Source organism: Anopheles ziemanni, chromosome 3 (assembly GCF_943734765.1).
Source record: "Anopheles ziemanni chromosome 3, idAnoZiCoDA_A2_x.2, whole genome shotgun sequence".
In the NCBI taxonomy this organism is placed as follows: domain Eukaryota; kingdom Metazoa; phylum Arthropoda; class Insecta; order Diptera; family Culicidae; genus Anopheles; species Anopheles ziemanni.
In genome coordinates this window covers 49,383,959-49,408,068 of record NC_080706.1, presented here as the reverse complement: position 1 = coordinate 49,408,068, position 24,110 = coordinate 49,383,959, and the positions used below count along the sequence as shown (strand labels likewise).

At 43.4% G+C, this 24,110-nt stretch overlaps 2 protein-coding genes across 2 annotated transcripts; one reads left to right on the top strand and one right to left on the bottom strand.

Moving 5' to 3' along the window:
* Positions 1-21,804: 21,804 nt before the first annotated feature.
* On the bottom strand, positions 21,805-22,320 carry LOC131287926 (cuticle protein 16.5-like). Its single transcript, XM_058317020.1, has 2 exons — positions 22,303-22,320; positions 21,805-22,197 (listed from the first exon to the last, which is right to left on the bottom strand). The coding sequence occupies exons 1-2, from the start codon at positions 22,318-22,320 to the stop codon at positions 21,805-21,807; spliced, it is 411 nt and encodes a 136-aa protein (XP_058173003.1).
* Positions 22,321-23,295: 975 nt separating this feature from the next.
* Positions 23,296-23,725, top strand: LOC131287927 (vitelline membrane protein Vm26Ab-like). Its single transcript, XM_058317021.1, has 2 exons — positions 23,296-23,310; positions 23,456-23,725. Exons 1-2 carry the CDS (start codon positions 23,296-23,298, stop codon positions 23,723-23,725), a joined length of 285 nt encoding a protein of 94 aa, XP_058173004.1.
* The last annotated feature ends 385 nt before the right edge of the window (positions 23,726-24,110 follow it).

Sequence of the window (24,110 nt, the reverse complement as noted above, 5' to 3'; positions counted from 1 at the left end):
GACACTGTCTTCCTTGTTTCCGCTCTTGATTTTTTTCATTAAAAAAATTCTAACTGGTATATACAAAACCAACTGAAAGTGTTTTGTAAATTACCATATCGTTCTTTTCTATCAATTCATGGGTATTTCATTGCATATTTGTACATTTCTAGCGGTTTTCTACTTTTCCGATACCGAAAAACTACACTCTGAATGAGTGGCTGCAATTTGTCCGTTACTGTTAACTAGTTTACTTACTTTGGAGAATTGTTAGCTAAGGTCTCTAGCTTTTTGTTGGTCTTCATATAAATGCATAATGTTGTGTAGCAAAAAGTAAGAGGCGAATAATTGAACTAGACCCTTTACCGGGTATATTCCCATACTTAGTGATATATCCCAAGCATGTAAGACAAACGTCAGCGGGTTAATAAAAGCATCAATTTACAACATCTAAAACTCGACAGTAAAGAAAACACTCCTTCATTAGCTGTTCTACCTTTGATGCATGCAAAAAACAAAACACACTCCAAAGATGATTAACCATCTTCATTAAATATGTATCTTTCCGCATGTGTGACAGTTTTGGTTCTTCCACATCCCAGGGCCGTTCATACTTTGCAAGCTAATCGTCCACCTGTGACCCGCGTGGGAAACGGCATCGCGCCGATGTTTGAGTTTGTCAAGTCAAATATTGACTGCTCTACTGAGGCGCCACTCCTCCGCTTGCCTGTCAACCCCTTGTTCTACGAGAAGCTCTGAACCATCGAGTGGCGTTAACTGGATACATCTGTTTCGCCAGGCAGCATGTGCTCGTTATCTTTACATATCGTTTGTGGTGAAGCTTGTACAACATCTGTTTAATGGCACAACAGTCGGTTACATTTTGCACCAGCCCACGCTCAGCCAATGAGTTTATATTCGTGTCAGTTTTTGCAAAGCTGAAGGAATTAGATTGTGCAAAGTTATTTACACGAGGATTTGGTACAATTCAGCTCTATTTAAGAGAAACTTTTTTTTCGATTTAAGAAAGAGAAAGGATGAGTCTTTTCGATTTAATTACATCGAAGAAAACTTGCTTGGCGCTTGGTTGAAAATCAAATGCGATTGACGGATCTGAAGCAATCTCATAGCTTAATAGTTATCCAAACCTTAGCCACACTTAATCAACTTCCCCTGGCCGCAAGCGAACACACGCGATTATTTAGTTCCAAGAACCGGCTCTTTCCGTAACCAATACGCTGTTCTTCGACCGTGAGCCCAAGGGAATGTCAAGCCAGCGGTAAGTTTAAACTAACCACATCGTTCCGGTCTTACGCACTCCACCGTGCGTGCTCCTTTCGCTCGGGAGGTCCTTCAACGTGGAGGTGGGGCTAACGAATGATGACCGATTTAACCACTTACGGGCGAAGGCTACGAACACTTTACGATCGTTCCACGCGACGTGCTCATCCAAGCGGCCCATCGGCCGAAGCTCGAACGTTCTTATCCGACGCTATTTATTGCTAATATGACCGAAAATGTTTGCCCCGTGTGCGTTGGGAGGGGCGGAAAGTGGGGTTGGGAGCAAAGGGCGGTGTGGGGTCGAGCAGCAGCACGCCACGAAAGTGTTGGCCATCAATTACGCGCTTAATTTCCCTCCCCCACTGCGACGACGACACAGAAGCTCTTGAGCAAAGGTTTGTGCTTTCGTTTCGTTTCGACAACTGCTGTAGCACTCGACGTAGTGGTTCTCATCGTCGTTGTTGACCAGCACGACGCGAGCCAAACGTTCGACAACAAGAGGAGACCACGTTGTTTTTTCTCTTGGGCTCGGGAAAACGCTCCATCCAGACTCCGCCAAGGGACGAGAGCCGTGCCCCGCTGTGTCCCTTTCTTAGAGTCGACCGTTCATGCTTCCCCCACAAAACGATCGCCTGAAGTTGTCGAGCTTCAGCTCACCGTTCACAGGGATGTCCGTAAACTGAGCTGCCGTTTTACGGGCTGCGCTTTAGACCCAGACCCTGTGGAGACCGACGGATTAAGCCATAGTGCTGTGAGCCACTTCGAGGCCCTTGGCCATGCCCGAAGGGAGCTCCCCCGAACCGTGTGTGGTGGGGTGTTTTCCCAAAAGGAAAACGAAAGGCACACCAACAAGGATGCGAATGTGGCAAAGATCGACAAAGGGTTCCGTGCAAACCAAAACCTACGGCTTTTTTCACACTTCTGGCACTCCGATCGTTGGTACCAAAATCTCGCACTTCAACGCTCTAGAAACACGCTTTCGATTTGAGAAGTGTGCAAGCGCGCGCGAACACATACGCCCATACTCACACACAAACACCACGTGTAGTTTGTTTTGCAAAAGCGCTCGTCTTACGCCAGAGCATCGCTATGGCGAGAAACGGTTGTAAAGTGTGATAATCGTAAAACCGTCCGATAGAAAGCAGCCGAGTAGAGAAAGGTCGGTGGAGTCTTGGGCGAAGATTCTAACACCTCCGCAAAGGGGAACCATCTGGGAAGCTTTAAACTATTGATATTTTAGTTAACTTTTCAAAGGGCTCTAAGGAACGACCGAGAGAGGGTTTTTGATTTACGCGACTCTTCCGTAAGCAAGGGAAGATAGAAACTGTGCCGAATAGGTGGTACTGCATCGGAATACTGTTGTACATATTTTGCGACACTGTGGCGAACGGATTCCAACAATCTCTGTGCATTTAGCGAACTTGTCCATTTGTAAGAAACGTTTTAAAACCCTAAACGAACGCTTGTTGTAGAAAAATCAAGAATGAACTTATAAATAACATTGCAAACAAACTTGAGAAACAACAGACTCATAAAACAAATTCGTAAAGTACAACCATTACTTCAAATATTGAAATGTTTTCTAATTCGTGAATTAATATGCGTGTTCTAGAATAACAATAGCCAGTAGAAAAATTAGTGCAATGAATTGAAATGCAGTTACCAACCATTCCACATTCTAATGTCGATGTTTAAAGGCTGCATTTCAACAACGCTGGGCACGGGTACTTCGGCCAGTTAAAGTCCATTTCCAACGCCTTACGGAGAACCAATAGCTTCTGAGAACTGCCAGCGCACATGAGCTATCTAATTTTCACCTCACTTGGCTTTTGCCAAACGAACAACAATCAACTGCCGTACGGTACGGAACCGGCGAACTCGAACGTTTCCTTGCATCTTAAGCACAGCTCGACCCGTCGTCCCAAACCGAAGACGCCTTCTTACCCATACCTCCCGTCTGCTGTGCTTCCGCAAAACCGTACACAGAAACCTAAATGGCGAAGAAACGGCTGTGTGGACGGAGAGCGTGTGCTGCCCCAAAGGAACGGTAAACGAGCGAACGTTGCTCACGGTGCTGAGAACGGACGGAGCGGCAGAACTCGGAGGGACGAACGGCTGGGCGGAGGAGGATGATGCGGCCGGATGTATGCAATCGATGACTCCGGAATGACCATTTAAGAAATTGCTCGTTGACCGCAGTCAACCCGTTTACTTTCACGGTCCGGGACTAATACAACACCGTTGCCTTGCAGATGCCATACTAGACAGGAAACGGAGATCAATATGGGCGCCCGGCGATGCAAGGCGGAGTGAGGGAATGCAGAAGGCGTACTTTGGTCAAGCACATTCAATAAGGAAATTATCGAACAATTCGAAAATTGTGTGTACAATTAAATACGCATAAAAAGAGAGTATCTGTCGATTCTTTCATGCAATATTTTCAACATTGAATCATGTTGGGCTGAAAAGTGTGAGTTGAATATTGTTTCTAATTTTAAGATTAGAGTTCTACTATGTTTAACAACCTTAGTGTAAACTGGGTTGAAGTCTTGTAAACTTTGTTGTTGGATCCACTTAAGATTTAAAATTACACTATTACGCAAACACGTTGCAAATGTACCAAAGAAGATGCAACTTTAAAACAAACTCGACGAAGATATGTAAAAAAAAACAATTAATTTCCCTGGTGGCAATGGTTTATCAAAGTTAATAGCAAATAAATATTTGGTCGTGTGCTACTGTGTAACCCATAGTAAAGTGAGAAACCATTTGTGCACTTTAAAATAAAATTGAGGTTTAATAAAGTGTAGAACACCTATCGAGTGGTGGAAGTTGGAAAAAAATAATTTTTCTATCTTGTCGACGGTGTAGAAAAATAATTTCGAAAGCTGGCGATGTAGAAAAATTGGTTAACAAATGGTTAAATAGCAAAGATATTATTTATCAAACATTATTTCAAATGAATTTTAATACACTGATTATAAGCTTAAAGTGTGAAATGTATAAGAGTAAAAAAGATTCAAATCAACATAGAGCACCGAATTTTTAACAACCATCAAAAACTGAACTTTTAAGTTAAGTTACACATTGCAAGTATACGTTATATCAAATCGTCTAAAATTGAAAGGTGTTACAGTTTACAGTGATATCATAAAAGCACAGCACAATGAACTGTGTGTGGTACCACAGTACGGTACTTAAAAAATGTTATTTAATCCAATACTATAGCAAATAAACACAAATCTGAAACGAAGCTTCAGATCATGATTTAGTAAACAATCTAAACTGCATTCACATGTGCATTATTAGGCATAAACAGCAGCAATAGAAACATAACAGAGAAACATTAACAATTCTACGACCTACTCTCTTGAACACCCAGTACCGGATTGGTGTAAGTCATGTCGTACGTACAACTGTAATGTTCGTTTCACGAAACTCTTGGTTTAAACATAAGAGATCATCGCTTCAGGGTGCAAACAGTGATGAGAAAAAATGTAAAATGGAAATAGGTAAAACACACAGTACACAAGCGAAAACTCAAAAAGAAACAAACATGGCCAAGTGGGCAAAATAAAGCAACGGGCGGCCACCATCACCTACTGGCATCTTTTGCTCGGCAGGATAAACATTACTTTCATTCATCTGCGCTTTTTAACCTCTCTTCAGTAGAGAGTGTTTCCTACTTTTCGATCCTCCGAAATGTGCCAGTGAGCGTTAGAAAAGGTCGTCATCCTCTTTCGGCCGGCACCGGGGATAGTCCACCTTCAACATTCGGCGTACTTCCATACACTTCCTCACTTCCAGATGGTTTGACGCTACCGACGTTCCCAACCCCAAACTCGACGAGGAACACATCGGCAAACGAGAATAGCATCAGCATTTTTGCTTCCACCTTTTTGTGGGGGGGTCGGCAACGATCGAGAAGATTTTCATTCCACACTTCAGTTGTTTCAAATCTGGTCGGCAACTAACCTCACAAGTTTTTTTTTCCATTTTTGATGCTCGTTCTCAGATATATTCTCCTCTCTTCAAGGAAATGAGAATGCTTGCTTTTAGCAGAGTTGACGGTGTGGGTAAGAACATACATATTCCCAGATATAAAATCTGCAGTCCGGTAAGACACCCGTGTTTCCGTTCAACAGCATCCACGGCAATGGCCGTAAATAGTCGGTTTATAATCCTGGCCCAGTTCTTGCTGTGCCTTTATTGCGGAAAAGATCTGCTCACGTTTCATGATGCATCGCACGGTAAAATCAGTGGATGAAAAAGTACCTAAATTGGGCCGAAGAAGCACACTTCAACGATTACGAGGCCGTTGACGGGCGCAGGCACATGCAAATTTGGCGATCAAACGATAAACTTTTATGCATGTGCCGTTTTGTTTAACGGTTGAGTACTTGAAGGATTCTTTACACAATACAGCATAGACAAATGAACGAAACCATGAAAATCCAGCAGGAAATTTTCTTTTTTTTTTTTTTTGTTTTATGACAACAGGAATCCCACACATGTTGGGATACTTTGGGAGATTTTTTAAAATTTCGGTTTGTTTGTGGTTTTAATTTCATATGGATCAATGGAATGGAGTAAGCTATTTTACGTTGTTAATCATATTTAAGTGAGATTTTTCTGTTCTTCATATCTATTATGTATTTTAGCTTTTTATCAATATAAAGTTTTTTGTACACTAAACACTCGACCAACCGTCGAGCCTGAAACTTTCCATACATCAAATTTAAACACTCCAGATATTGTTAAAGATTTGTTTGATCACTGTTTTCTGATAAAATCATGATTTTTACAATTGAACAAAACTAAAAAACAACATAAAAATGCACAACAACTTCATTTGTGTTGCACAAACCAAAGTTTGTCAACAACTTTTTGTAGTTTTTAGATAAAACAATAATTATTTGTGCCAATCACTGGGTTTTCATTAATATTAACCCAAATTTGGACTCATACATGATTCTAATAAAAAAATCCCTGTATCCGTCGCTAGCCAATACTGCAATCGCATGACAGTTATTAAATAGGGTTCATACACCACGAGGAAATTCATGAAATATCAATCATTTTAAACATGCCTTTATTGTACCTGTTAAATTAAAACATAACTCACAAGCAAAGAGTAAAGCTAGTTTTAGATAAAAACAAAAAATCCTCTTCCTCAAAATATGTAAAATTTTACACAAATTCTTCTTCATAACAATTAAAAATTTCTCCTAACATCGCATCACAAATTGCAGCCCAGGTGAGGACAGGTTTCGTAGGCAAACCTTTTCGCAAACAACACCTTCCTGCTCGCTTCGCTTCGCAACCCGCACAAACTGTGCAAACTCTCGAATGGTCATTAAACCTGTGGCCTTTGCTTGCATGCTAAGGGAAAAAAGGCCCAGTCAGGTGAAGCCCACCGACGAGTGCGATTCTCGCACGTGTTACGCGCGTTACGGTAAACGTTTTGCAGCCACCACCCAACCGAAGAGGGCATATATCATGAGGTAAGTGCGTCCTCGACGAAGCAACCTTTCTAAGCTAGTCGACGGCAATGGTTGCAGCCTTACAAGAAAACGTTAAAAGGTTACTCCGATGTAGGCGGGGGTGGTTGTTGAGCATGGGCAAACTTACGAACAAAGCAAAAAAAACACCCAATGGCCAACACCTTTACGGTTCCGTTCGACCAACGAAGGACCCCCGCCCGCCGCCCTACCCCTTTTCGGGCTTCCGGTTCCGTTTGAAATTGCACAAGCAGACCTGAGCACCTGAGAGGAGGAGACCACCATTCCGGCTCGAGAGCGCGTTGTTTCGATAACAGTTTGCACGTTTTTCCGTCTGTTGGCAAATATTTGTTCACGTCCACGAAGCCATCGAATCCAGCCAGCCAACTTTGGTCGGTCGGTCGGTAGGGCGGCGGGCAGAAATACCTCACGTAATAATTTAATTATTCCATCCAACGTGCTAGTCAACGCTTCCGAGAGGCCCGCCGCTAGTCAAGGGCGGTGGTCAGAGGTTGGGCGCAAAAACCTTCCTGATGGGGTGGGGTGGTGTGGTTGAAAAACGGAACGTCAAGCAAATTTGTCCTCATTCAGAAAACCTCGCAAATACGGTAGAAATTTGACGGTTCTTTAAACAAAAACCATTTTTTAATTTGAAGCCGTAAAAGGTAAATTAAATTTTAGTCAAACAAACGGTTGGCATAAAAAACCTACGTTACGCGCCGATTTTGTACGTTCGCCGCTAGCTTCCGGTGGATAGTTTCGCACTCTCTGCTAGGATTTCTCCATTATTCCACGCTCATATCCGTACCTGTTGGAAATGTGGAAGAAAGAAGACAAGAAAAAGTATCGTTTGGCGTTATTTTAAACTTGATGATCTCAGTCTATGATTCAACAAACCCGTCACGCCTAACCGCGCGCTGTAGCAGAAACAAAAGAATGGGAGAATAAAATACAAATAAGCATTAAGAAAATGATAGAAAATTATTAAAATCAATTTTGACATCAAATTGTAAGTAGGTTTAAACAGAGTGCGTCCCAAAAGTTGCAAACGCGAGAAGTCACTGAGCCTGCCGGATATTTTAAATGATATTTGTTGTGTAAGTGGGATGAAAATTTATACAAATGATGAACAGATTATAAAGCAGTGTGCAAAGCTTTTTGAGGGCATAAACTCGACTAAGACTCTAACGCTTCCCCAAACGAGAAAGTTGTACAATAGATGGAAAGAAAAACCGAGACGGTTCGAGCATAAAACGGAACAGGTTGAAAACATACTTCCACGCCGAGCACAAAAGCTCAATTATTATCAGATCTGCCCGTGAAGTGGAAATAATGTTCGGTTCCGGAAATTAGCATAGATATGAAAAAACTCCTAAGCCGCTGTCGGGCGCTCGGGGGGCAAGGATTCACACCGCGGATGACTTGTGTCTGCATGTCAAGTGTTTGCGACCCCGAAAAGGATCTGCCAACATAGGTTGAGGTTCCTTAAAAAGTGTGCCGCAAAGAGCATCAAAACTTCGAGCACGATTCATTTGCATCTCGGCGTTCTCGGGCACGTCTCGTCCGCCGAATGGGACCGACAAGCGTTGCGGAGGTTGGCCAAGAGAGTTTAATTCACTCATAAATTTACAATTCCAATCATTTGCATCCGCCGTTGGCGCCGTGCCTTGTTTCGTTCGGTGGTGGGTAGTTTTTCGTAAGAGGCAGACGATAGAATAATAACAAACAAATACCTTTTGCTAGTGGCAAGGTAATTAATATTGGCAAAGTTAAAAGCCCTCGAAGTGAGATAACAATTAGTACGGCGTGTTGGAAAATTAGTTCAAGTGTATTAAAAATAAAAATGACATACAAATGAGAAACTCGAAGAGAGAGAATAAATATTAAATTATAATAACATAAATGAACTAAAACTACACTTGATCGCCAACGGTCTGCAAGCTGGAATCCTTCATATGGAAAAGTCGTTAGATAGTAAGTATGCATTTCGAACAAGTAGGAAAAAAAGTTGACCATCAAATATTTATTTATGAAACCAAACCAAACGGCAAACGCGACGAAGTTAAGCCAAAGCATTTCAACAGTAGCATCAACGTTTGGTCAGAAAGAACACAACCAAAATAGAAACGAATTTATCCTTGGAAAAAAAAACGAAAGCTTTTCGCCAGCGCATTCAGTCTTATTTTGCAACTCGATGCGGCTTGGCTGCACATCAGCAGCTGCTGGCCACTAGCGCTCGGTTCAGGCTCACCGTGCACGAATGGAAAACAGTGGTTTTTGCGCGGATCATGCGATGTCGGGCGGTTTGCTGAATAATTTACCCCGGACGAGGATGACCTAACACCCGAAACCAAAGTTATTTCACCGTTTGTAGCGGTGAAAAGAGGTAGGGGGGAGCAATCCTGCGGGGAAGTGGACATACAAGCAACTGGCATTTGGCCTCTTTTAACACCCAACCTTTCCGAGCGCATTTATGGTGGTGTGAAGAATGCTAGGAATGGATAACATTTATTACTTGAGCCACGCGACTAACCCGGCTTGTTGATAAAGTTAGCCCAGCTGCAGCAAACTGCTCCAGCGATCGTGATTTTGGCGAGGATGTTGAAGGTGATGATGAGGATGCTGATGTTGAGCGCTATCTGCGAAGCCCTTAAAATAGCATTGGGTGTATAAGCTATTGCTAGTTCCTGAAAATTTACAAAAGCTATTATCGTTCAGAGAGGTTTGCCACGATTATGAACTCAAATTCATAGTTAATGTGCAACTGCGAAAAAGGATAATGAAACCTAATTCACCCGATTTGAACAGATTAAACAGCGAACGTTCCAAACAGGAAATTTTACGCCAGTAAGCAACCAAAAACATGATAAAAGAATACCAACATCAAACAACCAAACCAAAAAAAAAAAATAAACCACATTTCATTCATTGCCATTACCTGCCTACATTGGCATCGAGAAACAACAGTAGGATATCTCATTAAGTTGGAACAAACTGAAAATAACATTGTCATGTCTTTGCCATGCTGCAATTATTAATAGAAGTAATTATTCCACACAATCTGAACAAAACGAACGAAACAACAACAAGATACATCATAAACACTATTTGTGTGTTACAACGACGACAAAACTTTGATTTGTTGCAATTATAGCCTGTTTTCAAACTTACAACATGACTGGAAAATCCACTCGTCAAATCATAAAATCGAAAACGAAAACAAAATGCTAACAATGAGCTCTAAACATTCCATGGTCCATTTGTTTTTGCATCAATGAGCGAAGAGCAGTCGCTTCCGTGTTTGCATCGCAGCAGCTTTGCAATTACGCAATGTACGTTCCACCCTGGATGGAAATAAATCCCCGGGCAGGTTGGTGTACCGGCGATTCTGGAACTGCTGCATCGCTGGGCTCGCCATTTACAAAATATTACCTTATCGTTAACGAACTAGAGCACCGATATTCAACCACCGTGAACCAACAATAGCCCCCGGGGCACCAGCGACCGTGCGCCGGTTGGAAGCACAAGGGTGCACAATTTATGACCTCGGAACGGTTCGACGCCCAGGTCCGGTCAGTTCATCACCCGGCACAACCCGGCAAAAGCGGGCAAGTGGGGTGGCCAAGCCAACAATGAAGCAATAATTGTGGCAGCAAACGAGTCAAATGAACGATGGCCAATTTCCTCCCTTCGGAACGAATGGAAGGGATTTCCTTTCGGACGGCGGGCGGTTTAACGATGCACGAAAATTGGGGAACACAAGGCATCCGAAAAGCAAACAAACGGAAAAAGGAAAAGTCCTTTGATGCAAATGCAGATGCACGCACTAAGTTAACTGTTAGGAGCAGCACAGTGGAAGGAGGTTTTCTGCTGAGAATCGTCGTTAACAGAATAGCACAAGCAAATGATACTATTTTTCTCTTGTCTGCGAGTATTCAAATAAAGTTGATCAATAATGAAAAGTCCTGATGAAAAGCATTACGAAATCAAATCGACAAAGATTTCCATTGAAAAAAAAAAGCACAAAAAACCAATTTCGTCTTGAAAAAACCAATTTCGTGTGATTAAAATATGAAAATTCTTGCTGTACGAATAATGTTAAAATAGCTTCTTAGCATACTCCATCTAAATGGGTTGACAGCTTTACTTGGTTACTTCATTTTCTACGGGAAATTAACATTGTTTCCTGATCTTTGGATAAAACTTGAGGAACTTTTTCAATAACGGCAAATTTTCCTTGGTTTGTGGAGAGATGTTTTTGTAGCGAATCAGAGCAAGAAATCTAAAATTCAACATAAAATAACACGTTGACTGCCACACTTTTTTAGTACATCATACTACCAATTTTGACTAAATATGATAATGTACAATGCAAGCTTGTAATTGCACCACTATATATTACCGCACCACTATATTAGTGTAAAGGGCTGATATGGATTGCAGCTGTCACTCGATTTTGGGTGACAGAACAGTCAACGTGTTAAATATATCATGAAGTAGACAAGGGAAGGTAAGATGTATGACGTAATTAACTGCATTCCGCAAAACGATTTTACAATTCTGAAAACAAAACCTTTGTTCGTGAATAAGCTTAAAACGGAATAAGTTTTGATCGCTGTTCTGCTGGTTCATTGAAATTCCCAAAACTTCCCAAACTGTTAACGTCAGATACACACAAAACAAAAAATAAGTGAAAAAGTATTTTCCGCGAAAATCACTTTGCTTCTGACGAATGCCAAGCGGGAGAAATCGAAAGGAAAATTAGTACAAATTCTTTCTCGCAAGTTTGCTCGCGTTCCCGATAACAATATCAGTTCAGTTAAAACGAAAAAAAAATCAAATCAACCGCTTCGAACTCAGCAGGACTTTTCTCCGCGCCACTGAGTTCGCTCGGTCCGTTACCAGAGCGGGGCGAGGGGCCGAGAAGAACAGTGCGAACTATTTGAAAACTCAATTAAAATAACCCTTCCCCCGGGAAGGACGGGGGTACCACCACACCGAGGCGCACTTACGCGCTTTTTCGAAAGGATAAAGAATGTCCACAGTACAAACTGCCGTATCATCCGGTGGGAGCCTTCCGGTGCGATAGTCCCACCTCCGCCCACCGCAAACATTTTCCAATTGTTCCGCGTCCCGTTCGTGGCACTATGGTGTTTTTGTTTCCTGCTTCAACTTCCACCCAACAGTCCGTGGTTTTGGGAGGGTGCTGAAAGTTTCCGCATTTATTTTTCCGACCTTCATCCGGCCTTGCGGTTGCCGTTCGCCAGAAAGGGCTGACAGGGAGAGGGAGATGGGGAGAGGTGTACAAAGGGGGCCAAACCTAACGCTCACTCGCCGGTAAAACTAACCCAGGCCACAGTTGTCATTACTTACCGTCATCTGCTAATGAGAAATTAACGGCCAACAGCCGGAACGAAACGCGGAGTTTTGGGCGAAATGATTTCAAATGACATGAAGGAAAATTCACCCAAAACACAGCAGTTCTTCCCCGGAGTTCGGTCGGAACAAACCCAAAAATTCAACGGCAAACTAATGTTGCCAGCCAATGTCGAGGCAAACAGCAGCAGCATGGTTGAGTAGTTGAATGAAAGTTAATTTCCGCAAGAAAAGCTACGCCACGGAACGTTTCGTAACGATTAGCGAAAAATTGCGTTCCCGACTGTTATGCCCGACCGATCGGCAAGGTTAACACGCAAAAGCTTTTAGCCGCCCGTTTTACTTTTCTTTTTGGAGTTATTGGATAGCTTCCGGAACTAGAAGCAATTATATGTTTATGTTTATGAATGTTTCTAACGTCTTGAAAATACAAAACGAAACACTTTTACTACCACCGTTCAAGTGTCTTTACGAATCAATGGGGAAATTCCCAACACTTGCCGATCCCATACCATCAGTTAGTCAACATATGTTTTACCGCATGTCGCTGTGCTTGTCACCAGTGGCCATCGAGACATTGAGATTGGATAGCAAGACACCAAAGCAGACACGCACGCACGCATCACGCAGAGCCCAATGACAAACGCGTATGGAACGTGATGAATTTTAATACCCGCCCGAAGAACCGCCAACTCTCATGCGGATGTCGCAACCGGGTGAATGGTGGTCGTCTTTCGCGTTAAAGCGATGCCCGGAATGCCAACAAGAAGTAGTGCGAAAAGCTCCACGGGGAACCGGTGGGGTTGCCTCAGCCTCGAACCCAACTATGAAAGGGTATGGGCGACGGACCGTGCAGTGCCAACCGGAAGGAAATTTTCCGAATTTACCAAACATTCCGCACTGTCCGCAACGCACGCCAATTTGACAGAAATGGGGAATTCCCAAAAACGCGAAAGGGAAATACCAAAAACCGCGGAAAGGAAATTCCCCGGGATAATCGATACATCGACGTATTTCCACCTGGTTCCTTTTGGTGTGATTTTATTTTTGGGGGAAACAGAAAATTAACGAATTACAAAACTTTTAATTACCCCTTTGTGATTTAAAAGGTGAAAAAAGGCGTATCCTGTAAAAGTATATTGTAAAAGTATAAAGTAAAATGGGTTAAAGTGGTACTAGATGCCAGAGGGAATGGAATCAGAGTAAACAATCGATCATCACGATGATTCGAATCTTAGGTAATTATTTTGTGATTTAAAACGTGTAAAATGAATTTCCTACCACAAGAGAGTGAATCAGTGAGTAAAAGAGTTGCTGGTCGTCATAGAGATTCCAATCTACTACATATTTTAGCTTTTTTCTATGTATGGAGTTCTGTGTACACTAAAAACTTGACCAATACTGAACCGTCGCTTCTGAAAGTTTTCACACATTAAGTTGAGGTACTGCAGATGTTGTTGAAGGTTTGTTTGATCACTATTTTGTTTATAAAATCAGCTAAATTTTACAATTTTCAACAATTTTACAAAACTCAGTTTTACAAACACAAACAAAATAAGCATGTAAACAAATGTCAAAGTGTATCCAACATAGTTACCCAACATTTTAAATGTGTCGTTATTGTAACTATTCAATTCAAACATATCTTTCAAGTATTAGTTGAAACCATCATTCTTTTCCCAATCCCTTCGTCACCAAGCAACGCCGGGGCGTCAAGGTAGTCCTCAAGACTCAAATAAAAAAGGAGTAACAAAAACTATCCGGTAGGTTAAGTCAATCATTCATTAGTAAGATTCAACTCAATCACTCATTCTTACTCAGTATGCACATCACTAGTAAGAAAAAATCGAATCCCCAACAGGGATTGGAATTTTAACCAGATTCGGGTGTCAGTTTGAGACTCGAATCTCCGATCGAATTCCTGATGGGGATTTAAACCCATACCAGAGATTTGATTCCTTATACAGTTCTTCAAATGTATTACTAGCGGCTAATAACTCTTTTACTTACTCATTCACTCCTTTGGTATTCGAATCCGCATCCGGGATTCAAAGGAGGTACAAAAACTTTCCGTGAGGATTTAAATCAATCAATTTAACTGTAAGACTGTACTCACTGACTCATTCCTACTCAGTACGCACATCGCCATATTCAGCGAGACGTTACGTTCGACTTTCGAAGAAACCCCCTTTAAAATCTCATTAATTTAGAGCCAATGTTTCCGCACCGGAAAATTGTTTCATCGTGTGTTGTAACAACCGCAAGCCCGTGTTCGTGGCAGGATTTCACCTGGGTTCGCGTCATCAATTCAATTTAGTTAACATCTATGAAACAGCGCCGGTTGCCCTGGAAGCGAAAGTTTGCCACCATCGGGACCCACACTTGACAAGAGTGGCTGTGTCCCGTCTCCCTTTCTCTCTCTTTCTTCTCCGCTTCATATCGCTTCATCTCTGGCACCGCGGAGAATACAATTAAATTAAAACCAATAACGGTACGACATGCGGTTGGGAAATTTCATCACCCAAGCAGTGGCGCATGAAACTTTTATGGTAGCCAGAGGACCCTCCGCAGTACAAAGGTGTCCCATATGTGCACCGGAAGCCGGGAGAGCAAACTCTGCCTTCCGGCCCGTGCACAGTCTGCATTCTGGGCCCTGCCCGCCCGTTCGCAACACCGGAAGGATGGTCCACAGGCCCGGCATTTTCCACACACACACACGCCCACGCAAGTAATAACACGCCGGCGTGGAGTCTTCGACATTTGCAACGCCGCGTCGCCCATCCCGTCATATTGCGTCGCGAGGTACACACCTGCACATTCCGATGGGAAAGCCGCAAGGAATGCGACGGTGGCCAGGCCGAGCGAACTTCCCAAGCCCAACCCGGAGAGCGCATCGCCGCATTTCCCATCCATAATGTCGGATGCAACTTTTCCGGGGCGTAAGTCCCGGACGCCTTATCTGTCCGCGAAACCACCAACCATGTTCGACGATAGCAGCACGGCCCTTCAAGATGGATGGTGTGATGTACCGTACGGCGAATTACTGGTGCTGCTGCGGCACGGAACTAGCCGCCAGCTGGGAACGCACGTTTCTCCACCTTTTGTGAATGATGGAGCAGCAGCACGGAAGCTTACCGCGGCGTATCAACCACTGGGAGAGGCTAGGATTTTACTAGCCACTGCATGATACTACTTCAAAGCCCGGGCTCTCGGGCGGGAAAGTTTTCCACCTAAATCATTATCACAATGGCCCATTTACGGACATTACCGACGGCGATATATCTCACCGGCGACGACGGAGAACGGGCCGTACTCCCTCGTAGCGGTGCGGTTTGGTATCAACGGCTTTCGGAATGGTGGCATAAAACCCTGCGAAGCCTACTCGAACGCTGGACAACCCGGGACAGGTCGAGCGCGCCAGGCGGTGATGATAGATTTTCATCATTTCAATAGGATCATGTTGTTTGCCGGATAGGATTTGATGGAATGGTGCACGCCATGTGCATGATGTTATCCTGCGTCTAAGAGCTAGGGTTTCGCCATAGGCTCACGCGGTTGGCACCTTGCGACGTACAACATCCTACGGTATTCCTGGTAGACGAGAAAATTCCCCAGACACCTTCTCTCCTAAAGCCCGACAATAAACTAGTTCGAACATCGAAGTGATCCCATTGTCTTTCCCGCCAACAACGTGCTGGTGCAGGTACGTTTTCCAACTAGCCCGACCTATCAGTTAAGGATTTCCTGAATGCTAACCTTCATGCATTGCAACGCTACCTATCGATATCCTTCCATTATTAAGCGTAACAAATTTGGCTACATAGGAAAATCAGCCACCAGACGCCCCACTAATATAAGAACACCGAGAGGCGAAATTGTATTTGATGGTCTTTGCAACAACGTCATTCAACCGCAACGCAGCGGAATGGAAAGGTTCCACTTTGATTAAAATACGTCGGTTGGTTATTGTTTCAGCTTTTCTAAATAAAAAATTTATACATTTTCATAAAATATTGCTAGAAACATTTCCATATGGATTTTATTATCGATACGCATTCTCTACGCATGACATATTTTCAATACGAAACAAAAGATGCTTTGGATAATATGTATTTTTTTAATTTATGAACATTACCATAAAGCAGCTTTTGTTACAGAACTATTATCCCAAGTTTTTTTCACCCATGAATAATCCATAATAATAATTAAAAACTGTTATTATTGATCACATAATAGCTAATACGCTTAATAGTATGCTACACAATAGACAAATTATTACGGACGGCATTGATTGTGCACGACAAACCACGTCATTTACCAAGTACTTTTAAAGTTTAACCAATCAATCATAATCATCGTATGAAGATTAAAACAATATTCAAAAAACTAACCCACATCAAACTGATCATTCGCGTTTCTATTTAAAAGCTATTTTAATGACATCATCAAAATAATTTCGCCACACATGAAACAAAACAGCAGAAATGTTCGTTTGAAAAATTTACCAAAAGAATCAAACAGCTTTACTTGCATTGGCCAGCTGCATAGCTAAATAATAAAATACATAACCTTGACAAGCATCATCGAGTTATTACACTGCCCGTGAATCAGAGCCGATCATTGAAGTGTTTATTGTTTGTAAAACGTTCAAATTCACATGAAAGCAGTGCTCGTTTATACCGCGGGAACGAAATTTCCGAAGGTAAGCGAAAAACCCGATTTACAATCAAGCAAGACGAACAAACAGTAAGTAACAAACAACTATGAAAACGAGAGCTTGTAAAAACCAAAGGAAGAACGGAAAAAGGTGGGAAACGAATCTTTCTCCTTAAGCGTGTAACCGTTTTTTTTTTCATAAAGCACTCCTTCTTCATCTTTGGAAGCAAAAGCTTTTCATCTTTGTTTTCCATCCACACGTTTGCTTTCCACTTTTCATTTTGTATCGCACTTTTTTCGCATTACGCCACCGGAAAAGTGGGACAGCAAAGATTACGCCATACGGTCGGGGAGTGATAGCGAATGCAGCTGAGAGTGACTGTTAGAATATTCTCGTGCCAAGAAAACTGTATATCAACACCGGGGCGCGGGGTTGATGGCAACATTCACCGCCGACTACTACAACCTGCACCGAGTCCCGAGCGCATCGTTCGCACACAAAAGCGTGCAAAACATTAGCGATGCATGGGGAAATAAAAATTGCATTCGCGCATCCATCATAAATGCAATGGTACGAACCCCGCCCGCCCGGTCGCTACCGGTTCTGAGTGAGGTGAGTTTGTATCGTCTGCACCTAGAAAGGAAAGTGAAGCAACGTACACAGAAACAAGACCTAGTGGTGAAAGAGAAGATGGTGGCCGGCAAGCGGCGGATAAGATCAGAGCAGCAAAAGCGCCAAAACGCGAAAAACCGGAAAACATAACAATCGCTACAGAATGGGCTCCGATCTTGCCTCGTCGGCCTGACGGATACATTGTTTCATTGGGGGTTTATTTGGCTTGTTCCGTGACGGCGGCCGTGCACGATGACAGCGGGGATGGTATACCGCTGCACACACACACAGCACATTCGAGCTAGCAGACGTCAACAACTTCGCGGTTTTGCATGGCACTTGCGATTGTGCATTGTGTTCCCTCTGGGAGTGAAGAGAGCATGGGAGTGCCGCCGACCGACTGCGACATAACTTTTGCATTTCTTTCTCGATTCAAACACAATACCAGCCCGCCAGAAACCGCCCCGCCTACGACCATCCCTCCCGCGATAACAGAGAAGAGTGACAGGAATCTCCCTGACAACAACAACCCAGGGGAGTGAGAGGAGGGGGAGGGTGGCACTTTTGCGCCCAACATACGCAGATCTCGTTGCTGTTTTGTTTATCCCGGGAACATCGACTGGGCGCAAAAGCGAGCTGCAGGGGAACCGTTCCGGAATTCGTCGGTCGTCGGGAGAAAGGTCGAAAAGTTAACCGCGTTGCGGAAGTTGTTCCACACAAAAGCGACACACAATAGCGTCACTCAAGATCCTCGTCGTTACCGAAAAAACACACGGTCGAACCCGAGCAAACCAGGCGCGGGAATGAGGGAATGCGGTGGCTCCGGTGGTTGGGCTGTTTTAGCTTACTTTTTCCGACGCCCAACGTTCCCACCCTCACCGAAATATGGTGACTTCATTTGTGTGATCTCTACCATTTGCATGAAACTTGTATTTCTCCTCTTTCGTCTTTCGTCGCTCAGGATTTTCGTGGCACTTGTAGAGACAATTGCTCCAATACGCACCACACACAAAGTGGGTGATATTCTAGCAAAAATAAAATTACAAACTAAGACCAACCTGACGAAGTAACAGGACATCTTACGTGGTGACCATTTTCTAAATTACATATACAATTTACAAAAAAGTACTGAAGAAAATATAAGAGTAAAAATACAGGGATTTCCAAATGATACAGTAGCAGAATTATGTCTAACAGCAGCACATACTATTCCAGCAGCATCAGATGACTTTATAACGCAAGTTGTGTCAGAAGAAATAATAATCGGTGGTCCAACATATCACATCGACTATAATTAAAATGGTTATATTTTATAAGTTATAATATCATCTGAAAACCCCTGTAAAACGATGTGGTTCTTAGCATATCTTGTAACGTAATATTTGTGTTAAAGCAAGAATTTTGTATAACAATTCTTAAATCTTAAACACTTAAAAAATATTCAAAAACCAACTCTAAAAGTACTGAACATTATTGTTACTCTGATAAATCTCAACCGAAGAGAGAAAAGGCTCCAGAAGGAGTTTGGCAGTATTCTAGCTCCAAAACAGATATAAACATGAATTATGTATTGTAAGCTCGAATAAAATGAGTTATTGTCCAGTTTGGAGAGGTCGTTACGCCAATAATCTTTTGGGAATTTATCTAGTTTCGGGAAGGATAAATCATTGTTCATGTTTCGAACAGGTGGGTACATATAAGAACATTTTCTCCTGTTGTAGTTTTTCGGTTGTCGGGAACTGTCATTTACGCGAAGTGCTTAAACACAAAACTTTTTTTTTTTTGTTAGTTCACTTCTTTGATTCCCTATCTACAATTTGCCCCCATTGGTACAATAAATGTGCAAACAACAATTTCCCAAAAAAAGGAACTAAATTCCGCAAGCATGTTGTGTGGGCGCCTTGGGGCCCTCGCGAAGAATCATGCACGTGAAACGACGTACACCAAAACGACGTGTTTACTTACTGTGATCATCTTCTTCCACCTTCTTGCGCGCCGCTGTAGACAACAAGCGACACACATGCACACACAAATGGTGCTGACAAAACAAAATAATTGCATAAGCACGGAAACGGTCTTTCGGGTTTAAGACTGTCATCAACATGAGTTTTCCTTTTGTTTAATTTTAGTTCGTATATCGTATCGCTCACACACACACATACAGAGGCGCATCGCAGCATCCATCCACGCTCATTTCTTTCTCAATTCACAGTACATTGCCGCCTCGATACGAAGGAAAACCACCAGCTTGCTTTCCCAGCCACTTCCCCCCCCTTCTCCCCTCCTGACCTAGGAGGGAAATGAGAAGTGATCGCTGTGTTTCTTTTGCTCTCTTAACCACTTCGCGACCCAGACCGTGTGATGTTCATTATGATAAATTATCTTTGTCCGCCCGGGCCAGTGCAGGGAGAAATAAACAGAACGACAAACTAAGCCATCTCTTGCGCACTGGCGTTCGCGAGGGAAAAGTAAAAAAGATCTGGCTGGTTGGGGAAATGAAATTCCTGTGGCGAAGGCAAGCAGAGCTGCTGCAGCCGACCATGGCGGCGTCCACCCCAGCGGCAGCTGCTGTTGCTGTGGAAAAGCTCTGATGCGTACTTTTCATTTCATGTTCCATCCAATGCACTGTACCGTGAAGCACACCGGTTGGACGCTGCTGGAAAGTGGCTAAGCTTTCGTTGTTTAATTAGAATATTCTTTTCCGTACTCGTGCCATACCTCGACGTTCTTAGTAAAACATATTTACGAGCATTTTTGCATTTCATCTCGCACAACAACCTTTCATAAAATTAATAACAGATGGTGAACGTATTCCACGCTGGTGCATTTTGCTTTTGAAATCTGAAAATAATTTCCATGGATACCAATCCTTGGAAAAACAGGTCCCGGGGTTAGAGATACTCTAGGATGTTAAAACTTAATTTTCCGGAAATATCCGGAAACCTGTATCATCTGGAAGTTATCCCAAGGGGTAACGCTTCAAATGATTTGAAAATAGAACATAGAATATTGTAGATGGTCACAAAAACATCTGAAACTCCCAGTGGTGAACTATTGGAATGAAAGAGAAACCTAGATAAAAAAGGTGCCCCCGCTCGACTGTTATCATTCACAGCCTGAAGAAAGCAATTCCATATTCAAGCGATTAATTACAGGACTCAATATGTACGTAAATATTTTCTCTTGCAATCTCATCGTTGATCGTCCGTTCAGATCCCGACCATCGACAACGAGTTGGCTCCAGTAGAGTAGGAGAGTAAAGCAAGAAAATCAATTTACCCACCACAAAGGAAAGCAATCATGCGCAAGCAATTAATCCTCAACAGTTGCCGGCAATCAGCATCGACACATCTGTAATCTGCCCAATGGAATACGGCCGCATGATTGATATATCTGCAGGCCGCAGGGACCGAGAAGTTCTGTCAACGGGCGACCGCGATAGGAAATCGATTGACCGGCGCCGAGTTATCGATTGCATTCTTGGAAAACGAGAGAGAGAAAAAACAATGAAATAAAACCGCTTCCAGCAATAAAGCGAAGGAAAGAAAGCAATCATCTCACAGTGTTTTGATTCTGCTTTTCTGGCCTCTCCACAAGTGATACACAAAATGCGATCTTCCTAAAAGTAAAGCCTTATGCAAGGAAATGCTAGTTACGGACAGGTAAATTCAATCTTCTCTTATTACTACGAAACTGTCCGACATACAAGCAATTTATTGTAAATTCACTGGCCCGGTTCACCTTTTTCGCCTATAATATTAATGTTTGTTGTTGAAAATATTGAGATCCTACCGACACATTTTGATTGTTTAATGTATAGCCATGACTAATGTTTAAGAAGAAGAAGAACGTTTATATAGCACATACAACAAACAAGCAATGAAATACATAAATATTCCATTTCTTTTGTCAGTCTATCTTAAGCAGTTGAACAAAAGGAATGCAGCTTTAACCGTATGTACTTGCAAGTTGGACTTACACCTCATATGCCATTGATGGATGTACTCGAACAGAGCAAGGTATGAAAATGGAAAGTCGTAATTAGTTAAAACAGAATGTAGTCTTGAGAAGAGAAAAAACAGTTTTAAAGAGATTCTTATACCTAACGAACGTGTGTAGAAAGTTTAATTCAAAATGGTCCAGCCGTTCAGGAGGAGTGTGACCACTGACGCCATGACACTAGATTTTTATACATACATATAGATAAATCAAAAGAATTCGATGAATCCGAATGCCCCACGGAATGGAATGAATTTAAAACGAAAGCTACATATGGTAACAAAACGATGTGCGTATATTTTGCGCAACTTCTGGCTGAAGCAATAGTTGAGAAGGAATTAGTGAGTCCTTCTTCGAAGCACTTAGCGAATATCACTGCCGGTTTTGGAGCATAGAGGCTTAGAACAGGTATGGGTAGGCGGCGGCATTGTAGGCAGTGTAGGCAGCGGCAGCTGGCAGCACTGGCGCACCGGCAGCCGTGTAGGCCGTGTAGGCAGCGGCAGCTGGCAGCACCGGGGCGCCGGCAGTGTACGCAGCGGCGTAGGCCGGAGCAGCGACATACTTGGCAACCGGAGCGACGGCCGCTAGTGGCGCAGCCGGAGCAGCGACATACTTGGCGACCGCGGCGGCCACCGGAGTGGCGGCAACATAAGGCGCCGCAATGTTGTGGTTCACCGTGTGTGCGTTGTAGGAGGTGGCGTAGGGAGCGATGACGCCGGCCGCCGCCAGGGGAGCAGCAACCGGGACAACGCCAGCCGAGACGGTGCTCAGGACGCACAGAGCGAAGGCAATCTGCAGAGGGACGGCAAAGGAAGGTAAGCCACTGTTGTCCAACAGTACACCCCGGTGATCTCCGGGAATTCTGAACAATTAAGCAGATCGGTTGCGCTAACTTACCACAATTTTGGAGTTCATTTTGGAGTGCTGGGAGGCGTTTGGTACTAGGCTGTGAAGTTGCAGGACTGAAGATGGAACGCTAACTGATGCCGTTAACCGAACAATCAGTTGCTATTTATAATCGAATCCAAAAAGTTCAGGACCAGCTACATCCATGTACCCCACCGTAGAGACCGTTGCATCAGTTGGGCCGAGTGGCCCTGGATGCGCCGAACATTTAAAGAAGCTCATACCACCAGCACCACCAAGAGGCGCGATAGAGTTCACAATATCGTTCAAGGGTAGTCGCCCGTGGACGCAATTCGTGATATTATCGAAGGCAGGGATGTTAGCCGCATTCCCAATTCCAATTCCGAAGCACTCCAGTGGGGCCAATTTGCGGCCAATCAATTGACCGCTCGCCGGCGGACGAACGCCGGACGAATAATAAACTAGAATCATACGCCAAGTGCTTGGTGTGAATTGAGCTGTTCGGGCCGTCCAGCAACCTTCTACTTTCGCGTCACGCATTTCGCGTATGCAAATTTTGAACCACATTTTTACGATCAAACATGTCGACCAGAGTTCGGTCGGTTGAATATTCGGCGTTCGGCGAAATGTTTAATTCAATCAACGGCGGAGGACTTCAACACATCATGCCTCCGCTTCGTGGTTGTTGCATTGAGGTAGTTGCGTTGGGTAATAGAGGTGATTCATTCAAAACTTTTGACAATTGGCCACGGGAGGTACGGCGACAGCTGTGTGTGATGAGCGTGGTCAAACTTGTCACACTACGCCATCAGAGAAATGACATCCGAGACGGGTGAAGGTCAAGGAGTTTACCACCCACTCGGTTAGTAGGAGTACTAGAGAGGTGGTTGTTGTGGATTGTAGCAGGAGTAGGGCACGTTACTATAAAACCACCTGTTCAGCCAGAAGATTAAGTACAGTCTCGATCTGCAACAAACTCAAAACACAGTCAAATCTAGTCCACCAAACATCAAACAACTCAAAATGTTCGCCAAAGTGGTAAGGTTACGGTAGATTCTTGGGAATTCTAGAGCTAGAGCTTTTGCTTCTGCTAAGTATCTGGATCTTTAAAAGACCCAAAGAACTTTGAAACGGAGTGGCGAGAAAATCCCGTAGATCATTAAATCCTTTTTCTTTCATATAGATCTTTGTTGCCCTCCTGGCCGTCGTTGCGACCTCCGCGAAGCCCCTTCTTCCGCTGGCATACACGGCCGCCGCTGCCCCTGTTGTAGCCGCTCCTGCTGTATCTGTGGCGTCGCCGTACCTTGCCTCCTATGCTGCTCCTTACACCGCGGCCTACACTGCCCCATACGCCGCTGCTTACACCGCCTCCCCGTACGCTGCCGCCTACAGTGCCCTGCCGTACACGGCTGCCCTGCCCTACAGCGCACCCTACACTTCGCTCGTGCTGTAAACACGCATGTTGAACATTTTGCGTAACTAGTTCGAATGAAAATCAATAAACCGGAACAAAGGAAAACAGTTTAGCAAGACATAAAAATGTTGTGTCCAAAATGATTTGTACATGTAAACTCACAATTGCACTAATGCAGATGTAATACAAGAAGTGTAACAAACACTTGGGACGTCAAACAATAATAGCCAGGACATCGAACGGAATGGAAATCGTCTCCTACCTAGAAGGAGAAATAGAACACAACAATATTCATATACTCTGTTGAACATCATAATCACAAATGAAGGATAAATTTCCACAAAATAGACTAAAACAAAACTCTATCCTACCTTTTAAATCAAAAATGTCGGAACTGACTTGGAAAAGCTGATGCCATACACAA